Source organism: Grampus griseus (assembly GCF_964374135.1).
Source record: "Grampus griseus genome assembly, chromosome: X".
In the NCBI taxonomy this organism is placed as follows: domain Eukaryota; kingdom Metazoa; phylum Chordata; class Mammalia; order Artiodactyla; family Delphinidae; genus Grampus; species Grampus griseus.
Window position 1 is genome coordinate 87,206,621 of NC_138999.1, and position 21,057 is coordinate 87,227,677.

A 21,057-nucleotide genomic window follows, 5' to 3' on the forward strand; every position below is an offset into this window, starting at 1 on the left:
GGCACAAAATAACGTCAACAAATGGATGAGTCTTTTGTTATTTTTACAACCTAATTTGTAAATGTCAAACGAAAATGGCTTGACGCCATTTCCCCATTACAAAAACAATGAATGTGACGTTAAAAGGGAAAAAAAAAGGAACATAAAAAAGAAAGTTAAACCTCTCCTTGCACTCTCTGCTCCCCTTCCTGACACCTCTTCCCTAGCCCATTTTGGTGCAGCAACGTATCCAATGGGGACGCTAGTCTTAACAGCGTAAGAGAGAAAGAGAGAGTCCTCAAAGAAGCAGCCGAAAAGGCCGGAGCCAAGGCCTGAGGGTGGATGGGGGACGCAGACCCTCCCTGGTAACAGGAGAAGGGCAAACTCCAACCGCAGGGAGGTGATGCCACTTGTGGGCTCTCAGATTGGAGGGAAAGGAGCTGAGTGACCGGGCCTCGCGCACAGCTGGGTGGAGGAGGAGATCTTGCGCGCGGAGGTGGAGGGGAGGGTCCTGTTGAACTCCCCGCCGGCCCTGGTTGCGGGGGGGGGGGGATCGGAGGGCGAGCTAGGCGGTGACGCGGGGCCCTCACGTGACCGGGAGCTGCAGAGCGACGCAGCTTTCGGTGCAGTCGTCACTCGTGTGTGGGTACCAGCTCCCCGCTGCCCTGCGAACGGCGGGCTGGCATTGGGCCCGGGGGAAGCGGAGCAGGTAAGGGCCCCGTGCGCCGAAGCCAGGGCGGCAGCGGACTGCGGATCCCCGGAGCTGGTCGGGGGGTGGCGGACAAAGCGGGCTCAAGTTCCCAGAGCCTTCGCTCAGATTCTCCCGAGCCCTCCTCCTCCTCCCTACGTCTGTGCTGGGGAACCGTGAGCTTTGACAGGGCGAATGGTGGGGGGAGTGTCTCAAGAGGGAAATGCAGAGATTGAGATGCCCCATTCTCTCTGAATCTAATCACAGACCACACACGCCTGCTCCGCTTCCTGCTCATTTCAGTGGAAGGGACACGCCACGGTGGCGTTTGCAGAGAAAATGGTGGGCCTTAGTGACTGGACGGCAGGGTTGGTGAGGGTGGCGTCTTGCAATGTGGGGAAGGACGTTTGATAACTGGGTTCCTGAATCCAGCGTTGGGATCTGTGTCCTGGGTACTGGTCCCAGCACTCAGTGCCTTTACTATCTCCTATCTGAAGACAGTAATTCGGGGTGGCACTGTTCGCGGCAAGGCGAGGGAAGAAGGAAAGGAGACAACTGCACAGGATCTGCGGAGGTTAGTGTGGGCACGGGCACCCGTTGTGAACAGTTGAAGCGCTCTATGAATATTCTCTGTGACAGGAACTTAGGCGCCTCTATTTGGTTGGGATATAGGGTGGGGCTATAGTGGACTTTCCCTAACCTGCGTTTACTTACCAAGCTTGGGCTTTTTAACGTAAAGTGTATGTTGAAGACCAATAAAGACAGCAACTTTTCTAGGGATGCTTTTATTTGTGCCTCAGAAAATACAAATTGTTGTCTCAAAGAATTACTTTTTTTTTTTTTTTGGAGATAGCCTTTGTGGGGCAGGGATGGTGATTTTGCAGAAGCAAAAGCCTCCCTCCACCACACACACACCTTGTCTCTTATGCTGGAGATTCCTAGAGATGGGTTTAAAGAGAAGTAGATGGCAGTAGGCTGTGATTCTAGAATATGGGATATGGGGGCCTCTATGCGTCTCCTGGTTTTCCAGTTTTTCAGATTTTCCCACCTGTCTGCACAGGTGAAGGAAAAGATGGACTTTTGAGAGAAGCCCTAGAATCCTACAGGTGGTTTTACAATAATTCGCCTCTGTCTTTCCCCTTTTTCCTGCCTCCCCTTTCCACCCTGCGCATTTCAGTGCTGGAGAAGCCCTAGGTTTTGCTTGCCAGAGAACAGATCTCTAAATCCAGTAAGGCAGGTACTGGGACCCATGTTTCAGATGCTGGGATGTCACAAGCACTCAAGTTTCACCTTCCCTTTTTTCTCTGTTTTTTCCTAGGTCTTCCCATAGGGCGACAGTAGGGCTGTTTACCACTGAAAGCAAGGGAAATTGGGAGACTGGCCTGGGACTGTGGAGGTTGGTGTGAAGATGGGCAGTGCCTGGGGGTAACAAGAGAGGGTGGGCATATGAGGTGGCTGAGACTTGAGACGGTCCTCTCAGTGGAGGTTTCTTCTGCCTCTCCTACACTCTGCCAGATTTCCACAGTGTTGCTACCCCCACTACTGATTTCAGTGCAGGAAATAGTAGAAATATTGGGGTAAGGGTGGGCTGGAGTGTGACGGAGAGAAGACTTGAAAGGATGGATCATTTTAGCAAACTGGACATGTGCTCTCACAAGGCAGGGACTGGAGTCAGGGATCAAGGTGCTTGTTTGTTCTGTGAAGGACCTGGTCTCTACTATCTGTTTGTTTACTTGTCCACAGGTTGGTCTACAGGTCTGAAAGGTTTGAGATCACTGGAAGCAAAGAAACAAGAAGGAAATTATCCCTGATCAGTATAGACTGGTAAGAGGCTGGGGACTGGCTGGGTAGACATCAAAGGTGGGTTGCTGGAGACCAGTGCCCATCCAGTAGGGCCAGTGTCCAGTCTGGAGGATCCTCAGTCTCTCCTTTTTCCAGTCACTTTTCCCACTATCTCTTCACTTACCCCACACCTTCACCTTTATTTTGGCACAGGGAGTGGGGCGAATTGAAGGGGATAGAGAGGTAGTTTGCTAATAATATATCTGTCACAACAAGAGCAAACTCTTCACTTCCGCCTGTCTATCTGTCTGTCTCTAGGTCCACAGATCTCATGAGTTTATAGATCTACTTTAGGGTATATCTCCAGTCAAGAGAAGGAAAGAGGAGGGAACTGCCTTGATCATTACAGGTTGGTATGAGGGTGGGGACCTGTGGGAGTGGTGACCAGAGTAGGTCCAGTAAAAATCGAAGTCTGAGGGCTTCCCAGTCTTTACCATTCATAGTCAGCCTTACCACCATCCTTTCCACTGTTCATTTGGTATAAGGAAATGTGTACGGAAGTACCTTGGGGGAAATTGTTGGGCACCGGGGAAGATGGAGAGGAGATAAAATAAAAGGGATGGAGAGAGAATTTGCTAATCATCCTTTTCTTCCACCAAGCACACCATTTTTACACTTTCCTGTCCTTCTGTATCTATCTGTGTGATGCACAGAATTAGAAGAGAAATTTTAGTGCATTTCCTTCCTCCACTTCTAGGTCCACCTCCAGTGGCAACTGTAGTGGCCTTTGAGTGGCTGAAGACCAACACCCTCACAGGCCTATGCGCAGACCTACTACCCACTTTTCACAGCCTGATTGAGCCCCTCTGTACCTTGTTCGTGTCTTCAGCAAGGGTGATTACATGGGTCGTGTTCAGGAAGTGGGCTGGGTGACCGCAGGACTGATGATCTGGGCTGGTGCTTGCTACTGCATTTACAGGTTAACCAAGGGAAGAGCCCAGAGTGTGAGGAGACTTGCCAGAAATGGGTCCAGAGTCAAAATGGAGACTGTGGTTGGGATACAGAACCAGACTTTGGCGATGTGTGAAGCCATGGTTGGGACAGAGATTGAGACTAGATCCAAGCCCAAGACTGGAGCAGAAACTGGAGCAGGAGGTGGGGCTGGGGCTGAAGTAGAGACTAATACCACTGCTACAGCCAGAATCAAAGCCAACTCTCAAGCCAAGGCATGGGCTGAGGCAGAGACAGAGACCCAATCTGAGGCAAAGACAGTGGTTGGAACAGTGGTCATAACAGAGGCAGTGATTCTGACTGAGGCCAAAGCCAGTGAAGTGGCCATGAAAGAAGCAGTGACCCAAACTGACTCTGAGTCTGGGAGACTAGTCAAGAAAGAGGCAGTGACCCAGACCAAGGCTAAAGCTTGGGCACTTGGTGCTAGGGCAGAGACCAAGAAAGAAGCAATGACCCAGACCAAAGCAGAAACTCGTATATTGGCTGAAAAAGAGACAGAAATGAACAGAGTGATGGTGACACGGAATGAGGCCTTGGCAGTAATCAGGGAAGTGGCCAAGGTGGGTACCATAAACAAGATTGGAAGTGTGGCTGAGACCAAGTTGAGAGCCCTGGAAGAGACTGTGAGTGTGGCCAAGACTCAGTCTGAGGCCAGGTCTGGTACCTCAGTTGTTGCTAAGGGAAATCATAACACCAAGTCCAAGGCAGAATCTGGAGCAGACATGAAGTCCTGTGCACTGTCTCAGGCTGTGGCCAAGATCCAGGTTGACGACATGCTTGGTACTGGGGTTGAGGCCAAGGGGAATTGCAAAACTGCGTCTCAGGCAGGGTCTGTGGTAGATATGAGGGCTTTTGCTCAGCCTCAGATTGTAGCCAAGACTGAGGCTGTGCCTGGGGCAATGGTTGATGCTGGGGTTAATACCAATGCCATGTGTGAGGCAGGGGTTGGGGCAGGTACAAGTGCTTCTACACAATCTCAGACTGTGACCAAGAAACAGGCTGAGACAATGTCTAGTGCCAGGGTTGATGATAGGGGAAATAACAATGTCACACCTAAGGCAATGACTGGAGCTGACACGAGGGCTGCCGCTCAGCCTCAAGCTGTAGCCAGTGCTCAGGCTGAGGCTACGTCTGATGCCAGGGGTAAGGGTAGAGGCAATTCCAATGCCGTATCTAAGGTGGGGGTTGGGACAGACACTGAGTCCTATACACAGCCTCAGCCTAAGGCCAATGTCCAGGCTGATGCCTTGCCTGATGACAGGATTAAGGCTCAGGGCAATGCCAACACCAAGTCTAAAGAAGAGGCTGGGACAGACACAAAGGCACAGTCTCAGACTTCCACTAAGAGCCAGGCTGAGGCTCTACCTAGTACCAGAGGTAAAGCTAGGGGCAAAGCCAAAGGCAAGTGTAAGGCAGGGGTCGGAGCAGACATGAAAACCTGTGCACAGCCTCAAGCTGGGGTCAAGGCCCAAGCTGAAATTTTCCCTGATTCCAGGACTGATGGCAGGGGCGATCCTGATACTATTTCTGGGGCAGGGGCTAAGGCAGAACTAAGGGCCTGTGGTCAGCCTCAGGAAATGGCCAGTTCCCAGGGCGAGGCCTTGCCTGGTGCCAAGAAGAAGGTCCAGGACAATCCCAATGCTGTGTCTAAGTCAGGGGCTGGGCCACATGCGAAGAGCTCTGCACAGCCCCAGGCTATGGCCAATACCCAGGGGGAAGCCTTGCCTGGTGTCAAGAATAAAGTTCGGGGCAATCCCAATACTGTGTCTAAGGCAGGTACTGGGCAAGATACAAAGGGCTCTCCCCAGCCTGAAACAGATACAACAAGCTCTGCTCAGCCCCAGGCTGTGGCCAATTCTCAGGGTGAGGCCTTGTGTGGTACTAAGAATAAGATCCGGGGCAATCCTAATGCTGTGTCTAAAGCAGGGACTGGACCAGATACAAAGAACTCTGCCCAGCCCCAAGCTGTGGCCAATTCCCAAGGTGAGACTTTGCCTGGTGTCAAGATTAAAGTCAGGAGCAATCTCAACGCTGTGTCTAAGGCGGGGGCTGGGCCAGATACAAAGGGCTCTGCCCAGCCTCAAACAGATACAGCAAACACTGTCCAGCCCCAGTCAGTGGCCAATTCTCAGGGTGAGGTCTTGCCTGGTGCCAAGAATAAGGTCAGGGGTAATCCCAATGATGTATCTAAGGTAGGGTCTGGGCCAGATACAGTGGGCTCTGTTCAGCCCCAAGCTGAGTCTAATTCTCAAGGTGAAGCCTTACCTGGTGCCAGAAATAAGGTCCGGGGCAATCCCAATGCTGTGTCTAAGGTAGGGTCTGGGCCAGATACAAAGGGCTCTGCCCAGCCCCAGGCTGCAGCCAATTCCCAGGGTGAGACCTTATATGGTACTAAGAATAAGGTCCGGGGCAATCCCAATGCTGTGTCTAAGGTAGGGTCTAAGACAGATACGAAGGGCTCTGCTCAGCCCCAGGCTGCAGCCAGTTCCCTGGGTGAGGCCTTGTGTGGTACTAAGAATAAGGTCCGGGGCAATCCCAGTGCTGTGCCTAAGGCAGGGGCTGGGCCAGATACAGCAGACTCTGCCCAGCCTCAGACAGATACAACAGGCTCTACTCAGCCCCAGGCTGTGGCCAGTTCCCAGGGTGATGCCTTGCTTGGTGCCAGGAGTAAGGTCAAGGGCAATCCCAATGCTGTGTCTAAAGCAGGGACTGGACCAGGTACAACAGGCTCTGCCCCACCCCAGGCTCTGGCCAATTCCCAGGGTGAGGCCTTGCTTGGTGCCAGGAGTAAGGTTAGGGGCAATCATGTTGCTGAGTCTAAGGTAGAGGCTGGAGCATGTACGATGGGCTCTGACCAGCGTCAGTCTGTAGCCCATTCCCAGAGTAAGACCTCGTCTGGGGCAAAGGACAAGGCTATGCGTAAGTCTGAGGCAGAAGCCACAGGAGATGCCTCTGTAAAGCCGAAGGCTAAGGCCACGCCCACTTCTGAGAGTGAGGGTGGGGCAGGCACTCAGGCCTGCAAAAAGTCTCAGCCTAAGGTCCATGACTACTACTGGAATGGGATTGGTGTTGAGGACTGGATTGCTTCTGAGCGGTGGATCAAATTTAGGTTTCAGGCTAGGGATGGATACTGGGAGAATAGCATGTCCTGGGCTGATGATGAGAATGAAGCCAATGTTGAATCCTGGAGTGCAGCTAGGGGTGAGAATGAGATTGGTATTCAATCCTGGGCTGGAGCTGGGGACCAGGCCAGTGGAGGGCTCTGGGCTGGGAGTCATGCCAGTGAACAGTCCTGGGCTGCAGGCCAGGCCAGTGGGGGTTACTGGGTAGACGCTGGGAACAAGGCTGTTGGAGGGTCCTGGACTGTGGCTGAGAACCAGGCCAGTGGGGCTTCTTGGGCTGGCACTGGCAACCAGGCTGTTGTGGTGCCCTGGACTGGAGCTCAGGCCAGTGAGAGTTCCTGGGCTGGGGGCCAGGCCAGTGGGGTATCCTGGACTGGGGGAGAGACCATTGGAGTGTCCTGGACTGTGGTTGAGAATCAGGCCAATGGAGCATCCTGGGCTGGGGCTGAGGCACAGGCCAGTGGAAGGTCCCAGGATGTGGCTGGGATTCAGGCTAATGGAGGGTCCTGGGCTCAGGCTACAGCTGGGAATGTGGTTAACATTGGGTACTGGGCTGTGGCTGTGGACCAGGCTACTGGAGGGTCCTGGATTCTGACTAGTGATCTGTCTGGCGGTGCATCCTGGGTTGGGACTAGTGATTTGTCTGGTGGTGGATCCAAGCCTAGACTTGAGCATCAGACCAATGAAAATGTGTCCTGGGCTGGAGCTGGGCTGGGGCCTGAAAACCAGTCCAGTGGAAGGGCCTGGGCTGACACTGCAGACCAAGCCAGTGGAGGGTCTGGGCTAGGGCTTGTGGATGAGTCCAGTGGTGGGTCCTGGGTTACAGCTGGAGAACAGCCCAATAGAGAGTCTAGGCCAGGGCTTGCAGACCAGTCCAGTGTTGGGTCCTGGACTGGCACTGGGAACCAGGCCAGTGAAGGATTCTTGGTGGGGGCCGTGGATCAGGCCAGTGGGGGTTCTTGGACTGGGACTGGTGATCAGCCTGGTGGTGGGTCCAAGCCTGGATTTAAGGATCAGGTCAGTGAAGAAGAGTCTTTGGCTGGGGCTGGTAGCCAGGCTGGTGGAGGGACTAGGTCGGGGCCTGAGGACCAGTCCAGTGGAGGGTCTTGGGCTGACTCTGGGGACCAAGCCAGTGGAGGTTTCTTGGTTGGGGCTGTGGACCAGGCCAATGAAGGGTCCTGGGTTGGACCTGGGCATCAGGCTGGTGGTGAGACAAAGCCTAGATATGAGGATCAGGCCAAATCTGGAAGAGTGTCTTGGGCTGACAGTGGGGGCCAGGCTAGTGGAGGCCAGGCTAGTGGAGGGTCTACACTGGGGCCCAGGGACCAGTCCGTTGGAGATTCCTGGGCTGGCATTGGGGACCAGGCCAGTGGAGGATCCAGGCCAGTGCTCAAGGATCAGTTCACTGGATGGTTCTATGCTTACAGTGGGAGTCAGGCCAATACAGGAGGGTCCTGGGGTGGGACTAGTGGCCAGGCCATTGGAGGGCCTGGGCTTGGGCCCATGAACCAGTCCGGTGGTGGGTCCTGGGCTGATAATGGGAGTCAGGTCAGTGGAGGGTCTTGGGCTGGGGCTGGGGATCAGGCTGGTAGCTGTTCCAAACCTGGATTTGAGGATCAGGCCAGTGGAGGAGCGTTCTGGTCTGGTGCTCAGGACCATGCCATGGGAGGGTCTAGTCCAGGGCTTGCAGACCAGGCCAGTGGTGGGTCCTGGGTTGGTACTGGGGGTCAGGCCAGTGGAACGTCCTGGATTGTGGCTGGGAATCAAGCTGGTAGCTGTTCCAAACCTGGGTTTGAGGATCAGGCCAGTGGAGGAGGCTCCTGGGCTGGCACTGGGGATCAGCCTTGTGGAAAATCCTGGGCTGGGTCTAAGCCTGGGAATGAGGCCAGTAGAGGGTCTAGCTTAGGGCCTGAAGAGCAGGAAAGTGGAGGTTCCTGGGCTAGGCCTGGAGACCAGACCAGTAGAAGGTCTCAGGTGAGTGCTGGGACAGAGGCCAATGAAGGATCCTGGTTTGGGGCTGGGAGTGAGGCTAATACAGGGTCTTGGTTCTGGAGAGGGGAAGAAGCTGGTATTGTGTCTAGCCCTGGAGATAAAAATGAGGCCAGTATTGAATCCAGCTCAGTGGTTAGGGAAGAGGCTATCATTAGTTCTAGATTTGGGGCTGAGAACAAAAACAGTATTGGGTCCTGGATCAGATCTGATGAGGCTGCCTGTATGGATTCCTGTGTGGGGGCTGAGGCTGGGGCTGGGGTTGGGACTGAGGTCAGGCAGGAGTCTTGGCTCTGGGATGGAGATACAGCCACTACAGGGTCTAGGCTTGGGGTTGGGGAAGAGGCTGGCATGGGGTCCTGGACTTTGGCTGGGGATATAGATGAGGATGAGCTAAGTAGAGCATCCAGCCCTGATATTGAGGAGATAAGTTTAAGGTCCTTGTTTTGGGCTGAGAGTGAGAACAGTAATGCATTCAGATCTAAGCGTGAGAAAGATGTCAATTTTGAGCGTAGGGCTGGAGATAAGGCCAGCACCAAGGATAAGCTTGAAGCTGCTGGTGGAGGCGATGTAAAGTCTTGTTTCTGGGATAGTAATGAAAACAGAAGTGAGGACAAATCTGCACCTAAGACTAAAGCCAAAAAGTCAGCTGAGTCAAGAGTCACATATCCATCTATGGTCCCTGGGGCAGGAATGGGGTCATGGGCGGGAGCCATGATCTGGACAGAAATGAAATTTCCATATCAAAATGAATCCTGCTTCCCACCTGAAGATGAGCTCAGAAAGCAGATCAGGTCTGGGGAGAAAACTCAGCCTTGGGCCTGCCGCTGTAGACGTGAAACTAATATGGATCCACGAGAGCTTGAAAAACTCATTTGCATGATTGAGATGACTGAAGATCCTTCTATTCATGAAATAGCCAATAATGCTCTGTATAACAGCCGTGATTACCCATTCTCCCATGAAGTCATTCGTAATGCAGGTAGAATCTCAATTATTGAAGGCTTGCTCAATAATCCCTACCCCAGTGTTAGGCAGAAGGCTTTAAATGCACTGAATAACATCTCGGTGGCTGCTGAAAATCACAGGAAGGTTAAAACATACTTAAACCAAGTATGTGAAGACACCATCACCTATCCCTTGAATTCAAATGTGCAGCTGGCTGGATTGAGATTGATAAAGCACCTGACTATTATTAGTGAATATCAACATATGGTTACAAATTACATTTCAGAATTTCTTCGTTTGTTAACTGTGGGAAGTGGAGAAACTAAAGACCATATTTTGGGAATGCTTTTAAATTTCTCTAAAAATCCATCTATGACAAAAGACTTGCTCATTGCCAATGCACCAGCATCACTGATTAATATCTTTAGCAAGAAAGAGACAAAGGAAAATATTCTTAATGCTCTTTCACTATTTGAAAATATAAATTACCATTTTAAAAAAAGAGCAAAAGTATTTACCCAGGACAAGTTCAGTAAAAATTCCCTTTATTTCATATTCCAACGACCTAAAGCATGTGCCAAGAAACTTCGAGTCTTAGCAGCAGAATACAATGACCCTGAGGTGAAAGAAAGAGTTGAGCTATTATTAAGTAAACTCTGATTAGTTGTAATTTTCCAAACAAATTTGAGTAATATTTTGGTTTTGCAGCCTGGAAGTAATGCACATTGTAAATTGCATTATAATTTCTAAAGTGATGTTGCTTATGATGGTCGTTAGCTGGACCATTTTATGAACACCAAATGAATTCAATTTTGTACTGAAAATACATGTGTTGATTTTTACCTTGTCTGGATTGAGATATTTTTGGTATGCTTCATGAGCAGAAACTGAGCTGATTCTTCATAAGGTAATCTTTGGTCCTTTGTGTGGACTTATGCTTATACATTTGAGACTTTATTTTTATGTCATCAATAAAGTTGTGTGTTTTAAGCAGAAAAAAAAGACACGTCTTTGTCCTTGAATCTGTGATCTATTTGGAAAGGCAAGATGTATGGAAACAAAAAGATACTAACAAAACCCAAGAGCCTATGATCATAGCCAGCTGTTTCCTATTGGTGCTTAAAGGCAGAAGAAACTTCTGCATGCAACAGTGTTCAGGGAAAGTTTTGCAGAGGAGGGGGCACTTAAGTAAGCTGGGCATGAAAGACAGGATAAAAACAGGGCAGAAGGGCATTGGAGGAGGGAGGAGTGACGGGAAGAAAGGCATGGAGGTGGGAATTTTGCTCCACAGAGGAGACTGGCCTGCCTGGAGTACAAAGTGTGGGGAGGGTAGTGATGGAAAATACCGTCAGGCAGTTGGGTGAGTCCCATTCATGGAGGATCCCTGATTTCTAAACTGAGGTGTCTGTATATTCTACCCACTTCTGGGAGACACGAAAGCCTTTTGTGACCAGAGGAGTGACAAGATGAAAGGAACATTATGTGACTGACTTGCGTGCAGAATGGGTCAGAGTTGGAGTGGGGACAGGATTGGCCACTGGAGATTGGAACACCACTTAGGAAGTTACCACCATAGTTCAGGCATAGATGCTAAAGGCGTGAAATTTCACTGGTGGCAATGGGAGTGGCAAGGGGAGGAAGGAAGTGAGAGTTGCTTTGAATGAAGAAGTGCTGGAACCTATCCTGGGGACATACAGAGAGGGACAATTTTATTGTAGGGTCCTGAGGGCATTTGATAGGAAAACATCCTCTTTCTTGTCCAACTCTGGTGTCTATGGGAGTGAATATGTTAGTAATTATTTTGGAATTATGAAAAAATATAATAGAAGAAATAATAATTTTTAGTGCTTCTATCAGATTTCTTTTACAAGATTGGTTGGGGCAGGGTCTTTATGGAACCATTGAGAGGGCTGTTGGCATCCATACTGGAGAAGATCCACCTCTCTTCCAACCCAGAGTATGGTGAGGGTGTGGGTGGAGGGACACCTTCAAACTGTACTGGTGGGAGCATACTTGGTACAAGATCCATTTGGATACATGTTTCAGAAGCTTTCAAGATGTGCATGCTCTTTGACCCAGAAATTCCTCTTGTAGAAATTTATCATTAGGAGATAATCAAATAATCAGCTTGTACAAGGCTGTGCATCTGCACCTTTTTGAAGAGTGAAAAATTGTGAATGACCCAAGTGTCTTGAAATAGGCACTTGGCTAAGAAATTAAGGTATGTCTACACATTGAGACATTATGCAGCTCTTGAAAATGTTGATGGGCAACTACAACTATAATAAACCAGGACTTTTTGCATAATTTACTAAAAGGAAACGGATGAATTCAGGCTAAGCGGGCCTGTTAATAGCATTTCAGGGCACTAGAGCAAAAGTATAAATGGAGGTTCACATATTTATGTCTGAATATTTGGAATATAAATAAAATTTTAAAATAAATATTACTTAAATAAAGCCATAAATATAAGTATAAATGTTTGAAATTTTAAATTTCATTAATCGTTTTGAAAGTAAAGCTGTTCTCAATTCTAGCATTTGATGGTCACCAACTTTCCAGTGGAAAAAATGATGTCATACTTGTGGTGAATTCTGCAATCTGCTGCCCTAATCCTCCTTCATGAATAAAGAGTTTATTATTTCAGTTGCTAGGAGTGCTGCCAGCAGACAGCCCTCAGCTGTCAGCCCTCATCGGGAATTGCCTCAGCTAGAAAGCCACCTCCCCCAAGGTCATAACTCCTTTCTGGGGTACTTCACATTCAATGACTGATCTACATGGCCTTCTTGCCCCAAATGGGACAGCTTAACTTCTCCCTCTGTCCAATCCTGCTTCCTTCTTTTCCTTTTCACAGGTTTTAATCCTAAGAGCATTCCCTAATAAAAGCCCTTCATGCTGAACCCTGTCTCTGAGTCTGCTCTCCAGGAAGCCATCCTACAACAGTTGGTACAAGAAGAGGTTCAGAAAAGCATACACTGTGATGAAATTTAGGAGATGGATCATCTGCTGCCCAGCTGCCAATGGGGACCCCATCATTTGTGGTAGGTGGAGTAGATAGACATGTGGAACAGGTATCAGAGGAGTTAGAGCTTTCACTGGAGTTGAACTAGAATGGCATTCATGGAAGGGAATACATTAACTGGTGCCATGTGGTAGGCATTTGAGAAATATGTGAGGTATATTAAATATAAGGAAGTCCAGAAAATTGGGTGGCTATTGCTCAGCTTGATGGACCTCTAGGAAAAGATAATGAAAAGCTGAATTAAATTAGTCAACAATTTAAGCTCTGTGTGAAAGCCAGAGGGTTTCATTCACAGCATATAAAGAGGTCCTCATCTTTTTCAGGTAGAGAGGAGAGAAATCTGAGGACCAAGCCCAGGACTTATTGAAACAAGCTTCAAAGAAAGTTAAAATCTAAACCAAGACAAGTCTGCTATGCCAAGACCAGGGCCCTGGTTAGGAAGGAATGTGACCCTGACACATGGAATAGGGACATCTGGATTGATGTCCCTAAAAGTCTTATATCCTCAGATTTCCCTGAGCTCCTTGAGCATTCTGAAGTGTCCCACTCCTTCCTATTAAGCATTAGTGCTTCACCTTGCTTGAACATGCAGAGCCCTTTCCCTTGTAAGATAATGTGTGTTTCCCACAGAATCTGCCCCCACCTCCCATCCTGGCCACTGGGCCTATGTCTAGGGTTAAGTTACATAACTTCATTGGTGGTGTTCTGGGCCTAATAAGGAAGGAAAGGGAATATCTCAAGAAGGAGCTGCAGGACCTAGACAGCATGTTCTAGCAGGTGCTGAGGGAGTAAGCATGGGACTGAATTCTGAGGGCCTTGATCAGGGGAGCTAGAATATAAAATTGAATAAGGGAGTATTAATTGATTAGAGAGTTCTCTACCAAGATACAGGATTTAACATCCTGGAAAAGATCCCAGGAGATCAATGTGAACTCACTATTAGAATGGCTCCTCAAAGAATAGAAAAAAACCAATGGCCCACATTGAGGTATAAAGGCCAGAGTTGCCACTGCAGGTGGTGGGAGAAGGGATTAAAGGCTCAGGGAAGTGGGAATAGAATAAATATATTATAAAGCCAGAAAGCCCTCCAGAGGACTATGTTATGGAGGAGGACCCAAAGGGCACACCATTTGCTAAAGCTATAAGGAATGCACTGGTTAAAGGGTTACCAGCATCACTGAGAAGTTCAGTGGTGGCTTGCCTCTGCAGACCAGGGCTCAGAGTAGGGGAGGGTATTATAGGATGAAGATCACTGATAGAAATGGTGATGCCACTGAAACAATAGAGACAGGATAACTGTGCTCAATTGTCAGAAGTCAGGTAGGTGCAAATACCATAATGCACCACAGGGTCAGAGTAATAGGCCGGGAGGCCTGATCTGCAGAGAGCTTTGGAGAGGGTTAATAGAACACAGTGCTCCTCCTGGTAGATAGATGGTTAAGAGGTAGTTAATAGAATGTGGGTGGTCAATATAACACATTGTCCTAGGGAAAATAAGCGTCCAACAATTTGTATTCGATCTGTACAATCAAAAAAAAATCAAAGATACTCAGAAGTCTGAGGGAAGGTGCCTCAATAAGTCACACTCTCCTGCTCAGCTTTGGCCTTAAGTCAGTTTTTGATCCAGAGAGCACTGTTTGAAGGAGTGGGGTACCCAGGACTGATTCCTCCAGTCCTTCCATTTACGAAGGTAACTGTGTGCTGGGGAAAGAGGAATACCCAAACATTTTGAGGGCTGATGGACCCTGGTTGTGAGTTGCTATTGATACCCAGAGACCTAACGTATCATCTTGCCTCACCCCTGTTAGAATAGGGGCAGATGGAAACCAGAAATTATATAAGCTCCTAGTCTATGTTGGGTTTATAGTGGCTCCACTGGGTCTACAGACTCACTCAATGGTTATTTTTCTGGTGTTTGAATATAAAATTGGAATAGACATTATGATAGTTGGTACAAGCCCCATATTGGTTCCTTGGCATGTGGAGTCAGAGCTATTTGTAGATGAGGCCAAGTGGAAGCTTTGAAATTGCTGTCCTCTTCCTTGGCAAAGATGGTAAATGAAAACATATAGATAGCATCTTGGAGAGGATGGCTGAAGTTAGTGCCACCTAAAGACCTAAAGAATGCTGGGATGTGGTCCCCATCATATCTCCATTTAATGCATCAGTTTGTACCCCTGAAAAATGTGGACAGAGTCTGGTAGATGACAGTAGACTACTGTAAACTCGACCAAGTAGTGGCACAAGGGCAGTTGCCATGTCAGATACGATATCTTTGCTAGAACAGGATGACATGGCCTTAGGTACCTAGTACAGTAATCAGCTACTGATTTGGAAAATATTTTTTTTCCTATCCCTATCAGAATGGAACATCATAAAAGTTCACATTCACATAGAATGACAACAGTATACATTTATAGTTTTTCCTCAAGACTCTACTAACTCTCCTGTCCTCTGTCATGGTATAGTATGAAGAGATCTGGACCATCTGAATATGACACTAGTCCACTGTGTTGATGACATCATGCTAGTTGGACCAAATGGCTAAGAAGTGGGTAACACGTTGGAGGCCTTGGTAAGACATGTGTACTCCTGAGGATGGGAGATAAACCCTACAAAGATCCAGGGGCTGGCTGCATTAAGTACAGTTTTTAGGGGTTGAATGGTCTGGGGCATGCCAGGAGATTCCCTATAAAAGTACAGTACAAATTATTGCATTTTCCACCTTCCTCATGAAGAAGGAAGCTCAATGTCTTGTAGGCTTTATTGGGTTCTGGAAGCAGCACATTTCACATCTGGAATTACTGTTTTGACCCACATGTTGGGTAACACGAAAAGCTGCCAACTTTGAGTGGGGCCTAGAACAAAAGAAGGCCTTATAGCAGGTCTAGGCCATGGTTTCAAGCAGTCCTGCCACTTGGACCGTGAAATCAGTAGACTCTAAGGTATTAGAGATATCTGTGTTGGTGGAAGATGCCATGTGGAGTTTTTGGTAAGCCCCAATGGGAAGGTCACAACTTAGACCAGAACTTAGATTCTGGAACAAAGTCATGCCACATGCAGTGGATAATTATATATCTTTTAAAAACAGCTCCTGATATGCTACTGTGTCCTGGTAGATATGGAATACATGGTCATAGGACATCAAATGACCATGCAACTGACCATACAACCAGAACTGCCCATTATGAACTGAGTTTTGTCAGATCCTCCAAGATATAAGTGTGGGCAGGCCCAGCAACAAGATGGAAGTTTTACCCGTAGGATCAAGCACAAGCAGGACTGGAGGGTATAAGCACCTGCACAATCAGCTAGAACAGATCCTCCATGATATCCACCACTGTTGCGCTAGCACCTTTCACACTCCTTACACCTGTGCCTCATGGGGGATCTTTTTTGACAAGCTGACTGAGAAGGAAAAACCCCAGCCTTATGTATAGATTGGTGGGCTTGGTATGTGGGTATCATCAAGGACAGCAACTCCAGCCTGAGAAACCCATGATGATCAGGAGTGAGGGTCTGGATCATACCACCAGGCAAACCACCAAGACCCTAAGAGTGATTGGGATCTGTAATTGATAGTGGAAGAGAGGGATGGTCATTTTCAGCTTTGAGACCAGCTGCAGTGTTGGGGGCTATAGTTTAAGTTTCCCCTAGGAAGAGAGGCCTACCAGACCCCTGGAAGAGCTGATCCTGGAACTTATATAAAGCAGATCTGAGAGGCACAAAGGGTGGACTGTGGTGGATACTGCAATGCCCTGCCCAGAGTTCCCTTTAGCAATAAAGGCCTTATTACTTCAGTTGTTAAGGATGTTGCCATCAGAGAGCCCTTGGATGCCAGCTGCATTCAGGCATCTCATCAGCTGAGAATTGTCTTGTTCAAGATCACACCCTATTCTCAGAGTGTCCCACATCCAATGGCTCACTGATGCTGTGTATAAAGGCCTGGTCCTCTTGCCCCTACTTGAGATAGCTTTGAAGTTTCATCCTAAGTTCAGAATTCCCTACAGTGTATGCTGAGGCATTCTACTGATAGTGCACTGACATTTGATTTCTTCCTCTTTTCATTCCTGTTTATTTTCTCCCTTTTCTTCCATAAATGTTTATCCCAGGAGCTCTCACCAATAAACCTCCTATACTAATCTTTGTCTCATAATCTGTTTACTGGGGATCCAATCTGTGACAACGATTCATGCGTGTTTCTCTCTCTCCATACATCCCCAAATCAAGAGTCATATCTGTTGTTTAATATTGTGAAATATTCTTTAGCCTATATATGCAACTGTTGCAAATATTGCATTAATTTTTTATTACTTTGGAACCACAAACCAGAAAATAAATATAAACAAGAAAATGGACACTACTGGGAAATTAAAGTTTGTTAAGCAAAAATCTATGGCATTCATGTATCTGAGAAGAAGGCTCTGACAAGGTAGCTTGTTTTTTTCTCTTCCCTGAGTGGTTCACTGCTAGAATCTTCCCTTTAGTCTGAAATAATGTCTATTTCTTATGTCAGCAGTGGCACAATCCACAAATCTTCATGGCATTTGGACACAGTTGCCTTTTGTTTAAAGGAGACAGGGAAACAGATGTGGAGAAGCATTTTCCTGGAGCCAGAACAGTGTTAGTCAAAGTACAGATGTTTAGGCCTATAAGTTGCACTGTACCAACAATGAGCACCAGATTCCATGTAACACAGGCACCCTTGTGTTCTTTAATAAGTGTGTGTGTGTGTGTGAGTGAGTGATATGCAGGACCCTTCAAAGCATGGGGTTTAGGGTGGCCCTCATCCCCAGTTCTAGGGGCAGCAATGAGGCTAAGATAGCAGTGGATAACATTCCTAGATGTTTTGGAAAGTTAAGTGGTCTTATAGCCAGTTCTGGGTCTGACTGTGGCACCGGGTCCCCAGATTCTTACTCTAGTGTTGTTGTTATAGCATACTCAGGGATAAGGGGTTGGTTTAAGGTTTTGGGTACAGTGGCCTTGCTGGGTCATGCACATATGAAGTATAATTTAACATCACTTTTTGAAGATGAAAATTCAGTCCTTCTTATAGGGGAAAAAGGCCTATTTCTGGGAAACACATGAACTAATTGGCCCTGAAGGCAGTGTGGTGTAGGAGAAAGAGTACGGTCTGGAGTATGGAATGAAGGAGGAAGGGTATTAACATTTCTCTTCTCTTTCTCTTTTTCAAACATGAAGGAGTAGAATTGGGAGAGGAAGGGAATGAATCTGGTTTGAATTCTTTGAATTTGAGGTCCTTTTGGGACTTTCAAGTGGAGATGCTCAGTTTTCATTTGAAAAGTATGGATATAGAGCACAGAAGAAAGGTCTGACTACCAATATGTATTGTAGATGATAACTGAAGCCAAGGAGTGAGTCAGGTAGCCCCAGCAAGGGGTACAGACTGAAAAACTGAGAGCAGAATGCTGAGGAAGCTCTATATGTGTGAGACTTTGGCAAGCAGGAATGCAGAACTGAAACCAAGTGTACAGCTTCCGATCTATATTACAATGCATACCTCTATACATTCTTTTTTTCCATTTTAAGAAAATTGTGGTAAAATACAGAAAACGTTTACCATCTTCACCAGTTTTAAGTGTACAGTTCATTGACATTTAGTACATTCACATTGTTGCATAACCATCACCACCATCCATCTCTAAAACTCTTTCCATCTTCCCAAACTGAAATTCTATACCCGTTAAACAATAACTCCCCATTAAGGTGGATGGACCTAGAGTCTGTCATACGGAATGAAGTTAAGTCAGAAAGAGAAGAACAAATACCGTGTGCTAACACATATGTATGGAATCTAAAAAACAAAAAAACAAAAAACAAAAAACAAATGATTCTGAAGAACCTAGGGGCAGGACAGGAATAAAGACGCAGACGTAGAGAATGGACTTGAGGACACGGGGAGGGGGAAGGGTGAGGTGGGATGGAGTTAGAGAGTAGCACTGACATATATACACTACCAAACGTAAAATAGATAGCTAGTGGGAAGCAGCTGCATTGCACAAGGAGATCAGCTCGGTGCTTTGTGACCACATAGAGGGGTGGGATAGGGAGGGTAGGAGGGAGACGCAAGAGGGAGGGGATATGGGGATATATGTATACATATAGCTGATTCACTTTGTTATACAGCAGAAACTAACACAACATTGTAAAGCAATTATACTCCAATAAAGATGTTTAAAAAAAATAACTCCCCATTATCCCATCCCCCTGGCAACCACCATTCTACTGTCTGTCTATGAATTTGATTACTTGAGGTACCTCATTTAAGTGGAGTCGTTCAGTATTTGCCCTTTTATGACTGGCTTCTTTCTTTCTTCTTCTTTTTTTTTTTTGGCCACGCCACGCAGCATGTGGGATCTTAGTTCCCTAAGCAGGGATCAAACCCATGCCCCTTGCAGTCAAAGCACAGAGTCTTAACCACTGGCCTGCCAGGAATGTCCCTATGACTGGCTTATTTCATTGAGGATAATGTCTCTGTATTAGTCTGCTTGGGCTGCTGAAACAAAATACCACAGACTGGGTGGCTTGAAAAACAGAAATTTATTTTCTCACAGTTCTGGAGCCTGGGAAGTCCAAGATTAGGTGCTGGTAAACTTAGTTTCCGTGAGAGCTTTCCTCTTGGCTTGTAGACAGCCGCCTTCTCACTATGACCTCACATGGCCTTTTCTTGGTGCATGTGTGTGGAGAGAGAGTGAGTGAGCTTTCTGATATCTCTTTTTATAAGGACACTAATCCTATAGGATCAGGGATCCACCCTTATGGACTCATTTAACCTTAATTATTTCCTTAGAGGACCTATCTCTAAATACAACCATACTGGGGGTAAGGCCTTCAACATATGAATTTGGGGGGGACACACATTCAGCCCATAACAGTCTTTAAGTTTTCTGTACACGTTTGGAGTCCTTGTTTTTTAAAATGTAATTTTTATAGTTATAGAGTACCATAAGGTTTATAACAGCAACAATAAAAATCTATCAGAACTTTGCTTCATCCTTCCCCATCCCACATTTCTCCTCCTCAGAGAGAATCACTTTCAAATCTTATAACTATTTCTTCTGGTATCACTACATATTTCTAAATAATCTGTTTATACTTTTATTTCTTGACTTTTAATTTTTACACATCAGCTATGATTTTCTGCAATGAAAAGATTATCTTTTTTTAATCCCTTGCAGCTCTGACAATCTTATTCCTTTTTTAAAAATTAATCAATTAATTTATGGCTGAGTTGGGTCTTGGTTGCTGCACGCGGGCTTTCTCTAGTTGCAGCGCTCGGGCTCTAGGCACATGGGTTTCAGTAGTTGCAGCACGCGGGTTCAATAGTGGTGGCACACGGGCTTAGCTGCTCTGCAGCATGTGGGATCTTCCTGGACCAGGGCTTGAACCTGTGTCCCCTGCATTGGCAGGTGGATTCTTTTTTTTTTTTTTGCACTGGGTAGTTTTATTTTACAGAGGGGGTAAGGGTTAGGTGGTGTCAAGAAGAGTGACATGGAGCAAATAATTTTTATTATCATTTTTTTCTTTTACAAATACACTGAAGAATCATGCAATGCTGCCAGCATTGGATGCAATCCTGGGCCACAAGTCTGCACATTCCTTTGCAACTGGTCCTGTGATGGCAGAACTTTTCATCTCGCCTTTATTGTTTACTATGACCCCTGCGTTATCTTCAAAAATATCTTCAAAAAAATATCTTCACTATTTTTTCTCCAGTGTGACTTTCGTTGTCGAATTACCACTGCTGGATGTACCTTCTTTCTGAGCTCTGCTTTGCCTTTCTTGACTATGGCCATCACCATGTCACCCACACCAGCAGCAGGAAGTCTATTCAGTCGTCCCTTGATCCCCTTCACAGAGATGATATACAGATTTTTGGCTCCTGTGTTGTCAGCACAGTTGATCACGGCTCCAACCGGAAGACCCAAGGAAATCCGGAATCTCGCACCAGAGGACCCACCACGTCCTCGCTTCGACATCTTGAAATGCTGGAAAGGGACAAAAAGGAACGGCAGGTGGATTCTTAACCACTGCACCACCAGGGAAGCCCAAGATTCAGTTATCTTAAACCTCCCATCCCATATACACACTTCTCCCACAGTTTCCCACTATATTGTTATTACATCACTATATATATATATAGGCGGTACGCGGGCCTCTCATGGGTGCGGCCTCTCCCTCTGCGGAGCACAGGCTCCGGATGCGTAGGCCCAGTGGCCACAGGCCCAGCCACTCCGCAGCACGTGGGATCCTCCCAGACCGGGGCACGAACCCGCGTCCCCTGCATCGGCAGGCGGACTCTCAACCACTGTGTCACCAGGGAAGCCCTACATCACTATATTTTACTAAATCAATATTCTATGTTTATTTTATGGCTACATAAATATTATTCACAGCTGAGCCATGAGAAAGAGTAGTTAAGAACATAAACTCTGCCAGTAGGTAACTTGGCTTCAAATCTTGGTTTCGTCACTTAATAGCTATGTGATCTTGGG

General features: G+C 47.1%; 1 protein-coding gene and 1 pseudogene across 6 annotated transcripts; one reads left to right on the forward strand and one right to left on the reverse strand.

The window, feature by feature from the left end:
* The first annotated feature begins 591 nt into the window (after window positions 1–591).
* On the forward strand, window positions 592–16,659 carry ARMCX4 (armadillo repeat containing X-linked 4). Of its 5 annotated transcripts, XR_014298510.1 has the most exons (8): window positions 592–688; window positions 1,165–1,241; window positions 1,986–2,063; window positions 2,411–2,491; window positions 2,768–2,858; window positions 12,374–12,560; window positions 15,010–15,116; window positions 15,633–16,659. XR_014298510.1 is itself a non-coding variant. In XM_082681171.1 (6 exons), the coding sequence occupies exon 6, from the start codon at window positions 3,352–3,354 to the stop codon at window positions 10,177–10,179; it is 6,828 nt and encodes a 2,275-aa protein (XP_082537297.1). In that variant the 5' UTR covers window positions 592–688; window positions 1,165–1,241; window positions 1,986–2,063; window positions 2,411–2,491; window positions 2,768–2,858; window positions 3,207–3,351; the 3' UTR covers window positions 10,180–10,416. The 5 variants fall into 5 exon arrangements, 3 of the variants coding, with proteins under 3 accessions (XP_082537297.1, XP_082537298.1, XP_082537299.1); XR_014298511.1 differs by lacking the exon at window positions 2,768–2,858; XM_082681171.1 differs by lacking the exons at window positions 12,374–12,560; window positions 15,010–15,116; window positions 15,633–16,659 and adding an exon at window positions 3,207–10,416.
* Window positions 16,660–20,054: 3,395 nt separating this feature from the next.
* Window positions 20,055–20,541, reverse strand: LOC309839407 (large ribosomal subunit protein uL14-like; annotated as a pseudogene). Its single transcript has one exon. The product of its transcript is annotated as a large ribosomal subunit protein uL14-like (transcript).
* Between the last annotated feature and the right edge of the window lie 516 nt (window positions 20,542–21,057).

What these genes read in the sequence shown, in the direction of transcription:
- ARMCX4 (XM_082681171.1), top strand. Translation starts at nt 3,352, where the DNA reads ATGGGTCGTGTTCAGGAAGTGGGCTGGGTGACCGCAGGACTGATGATC.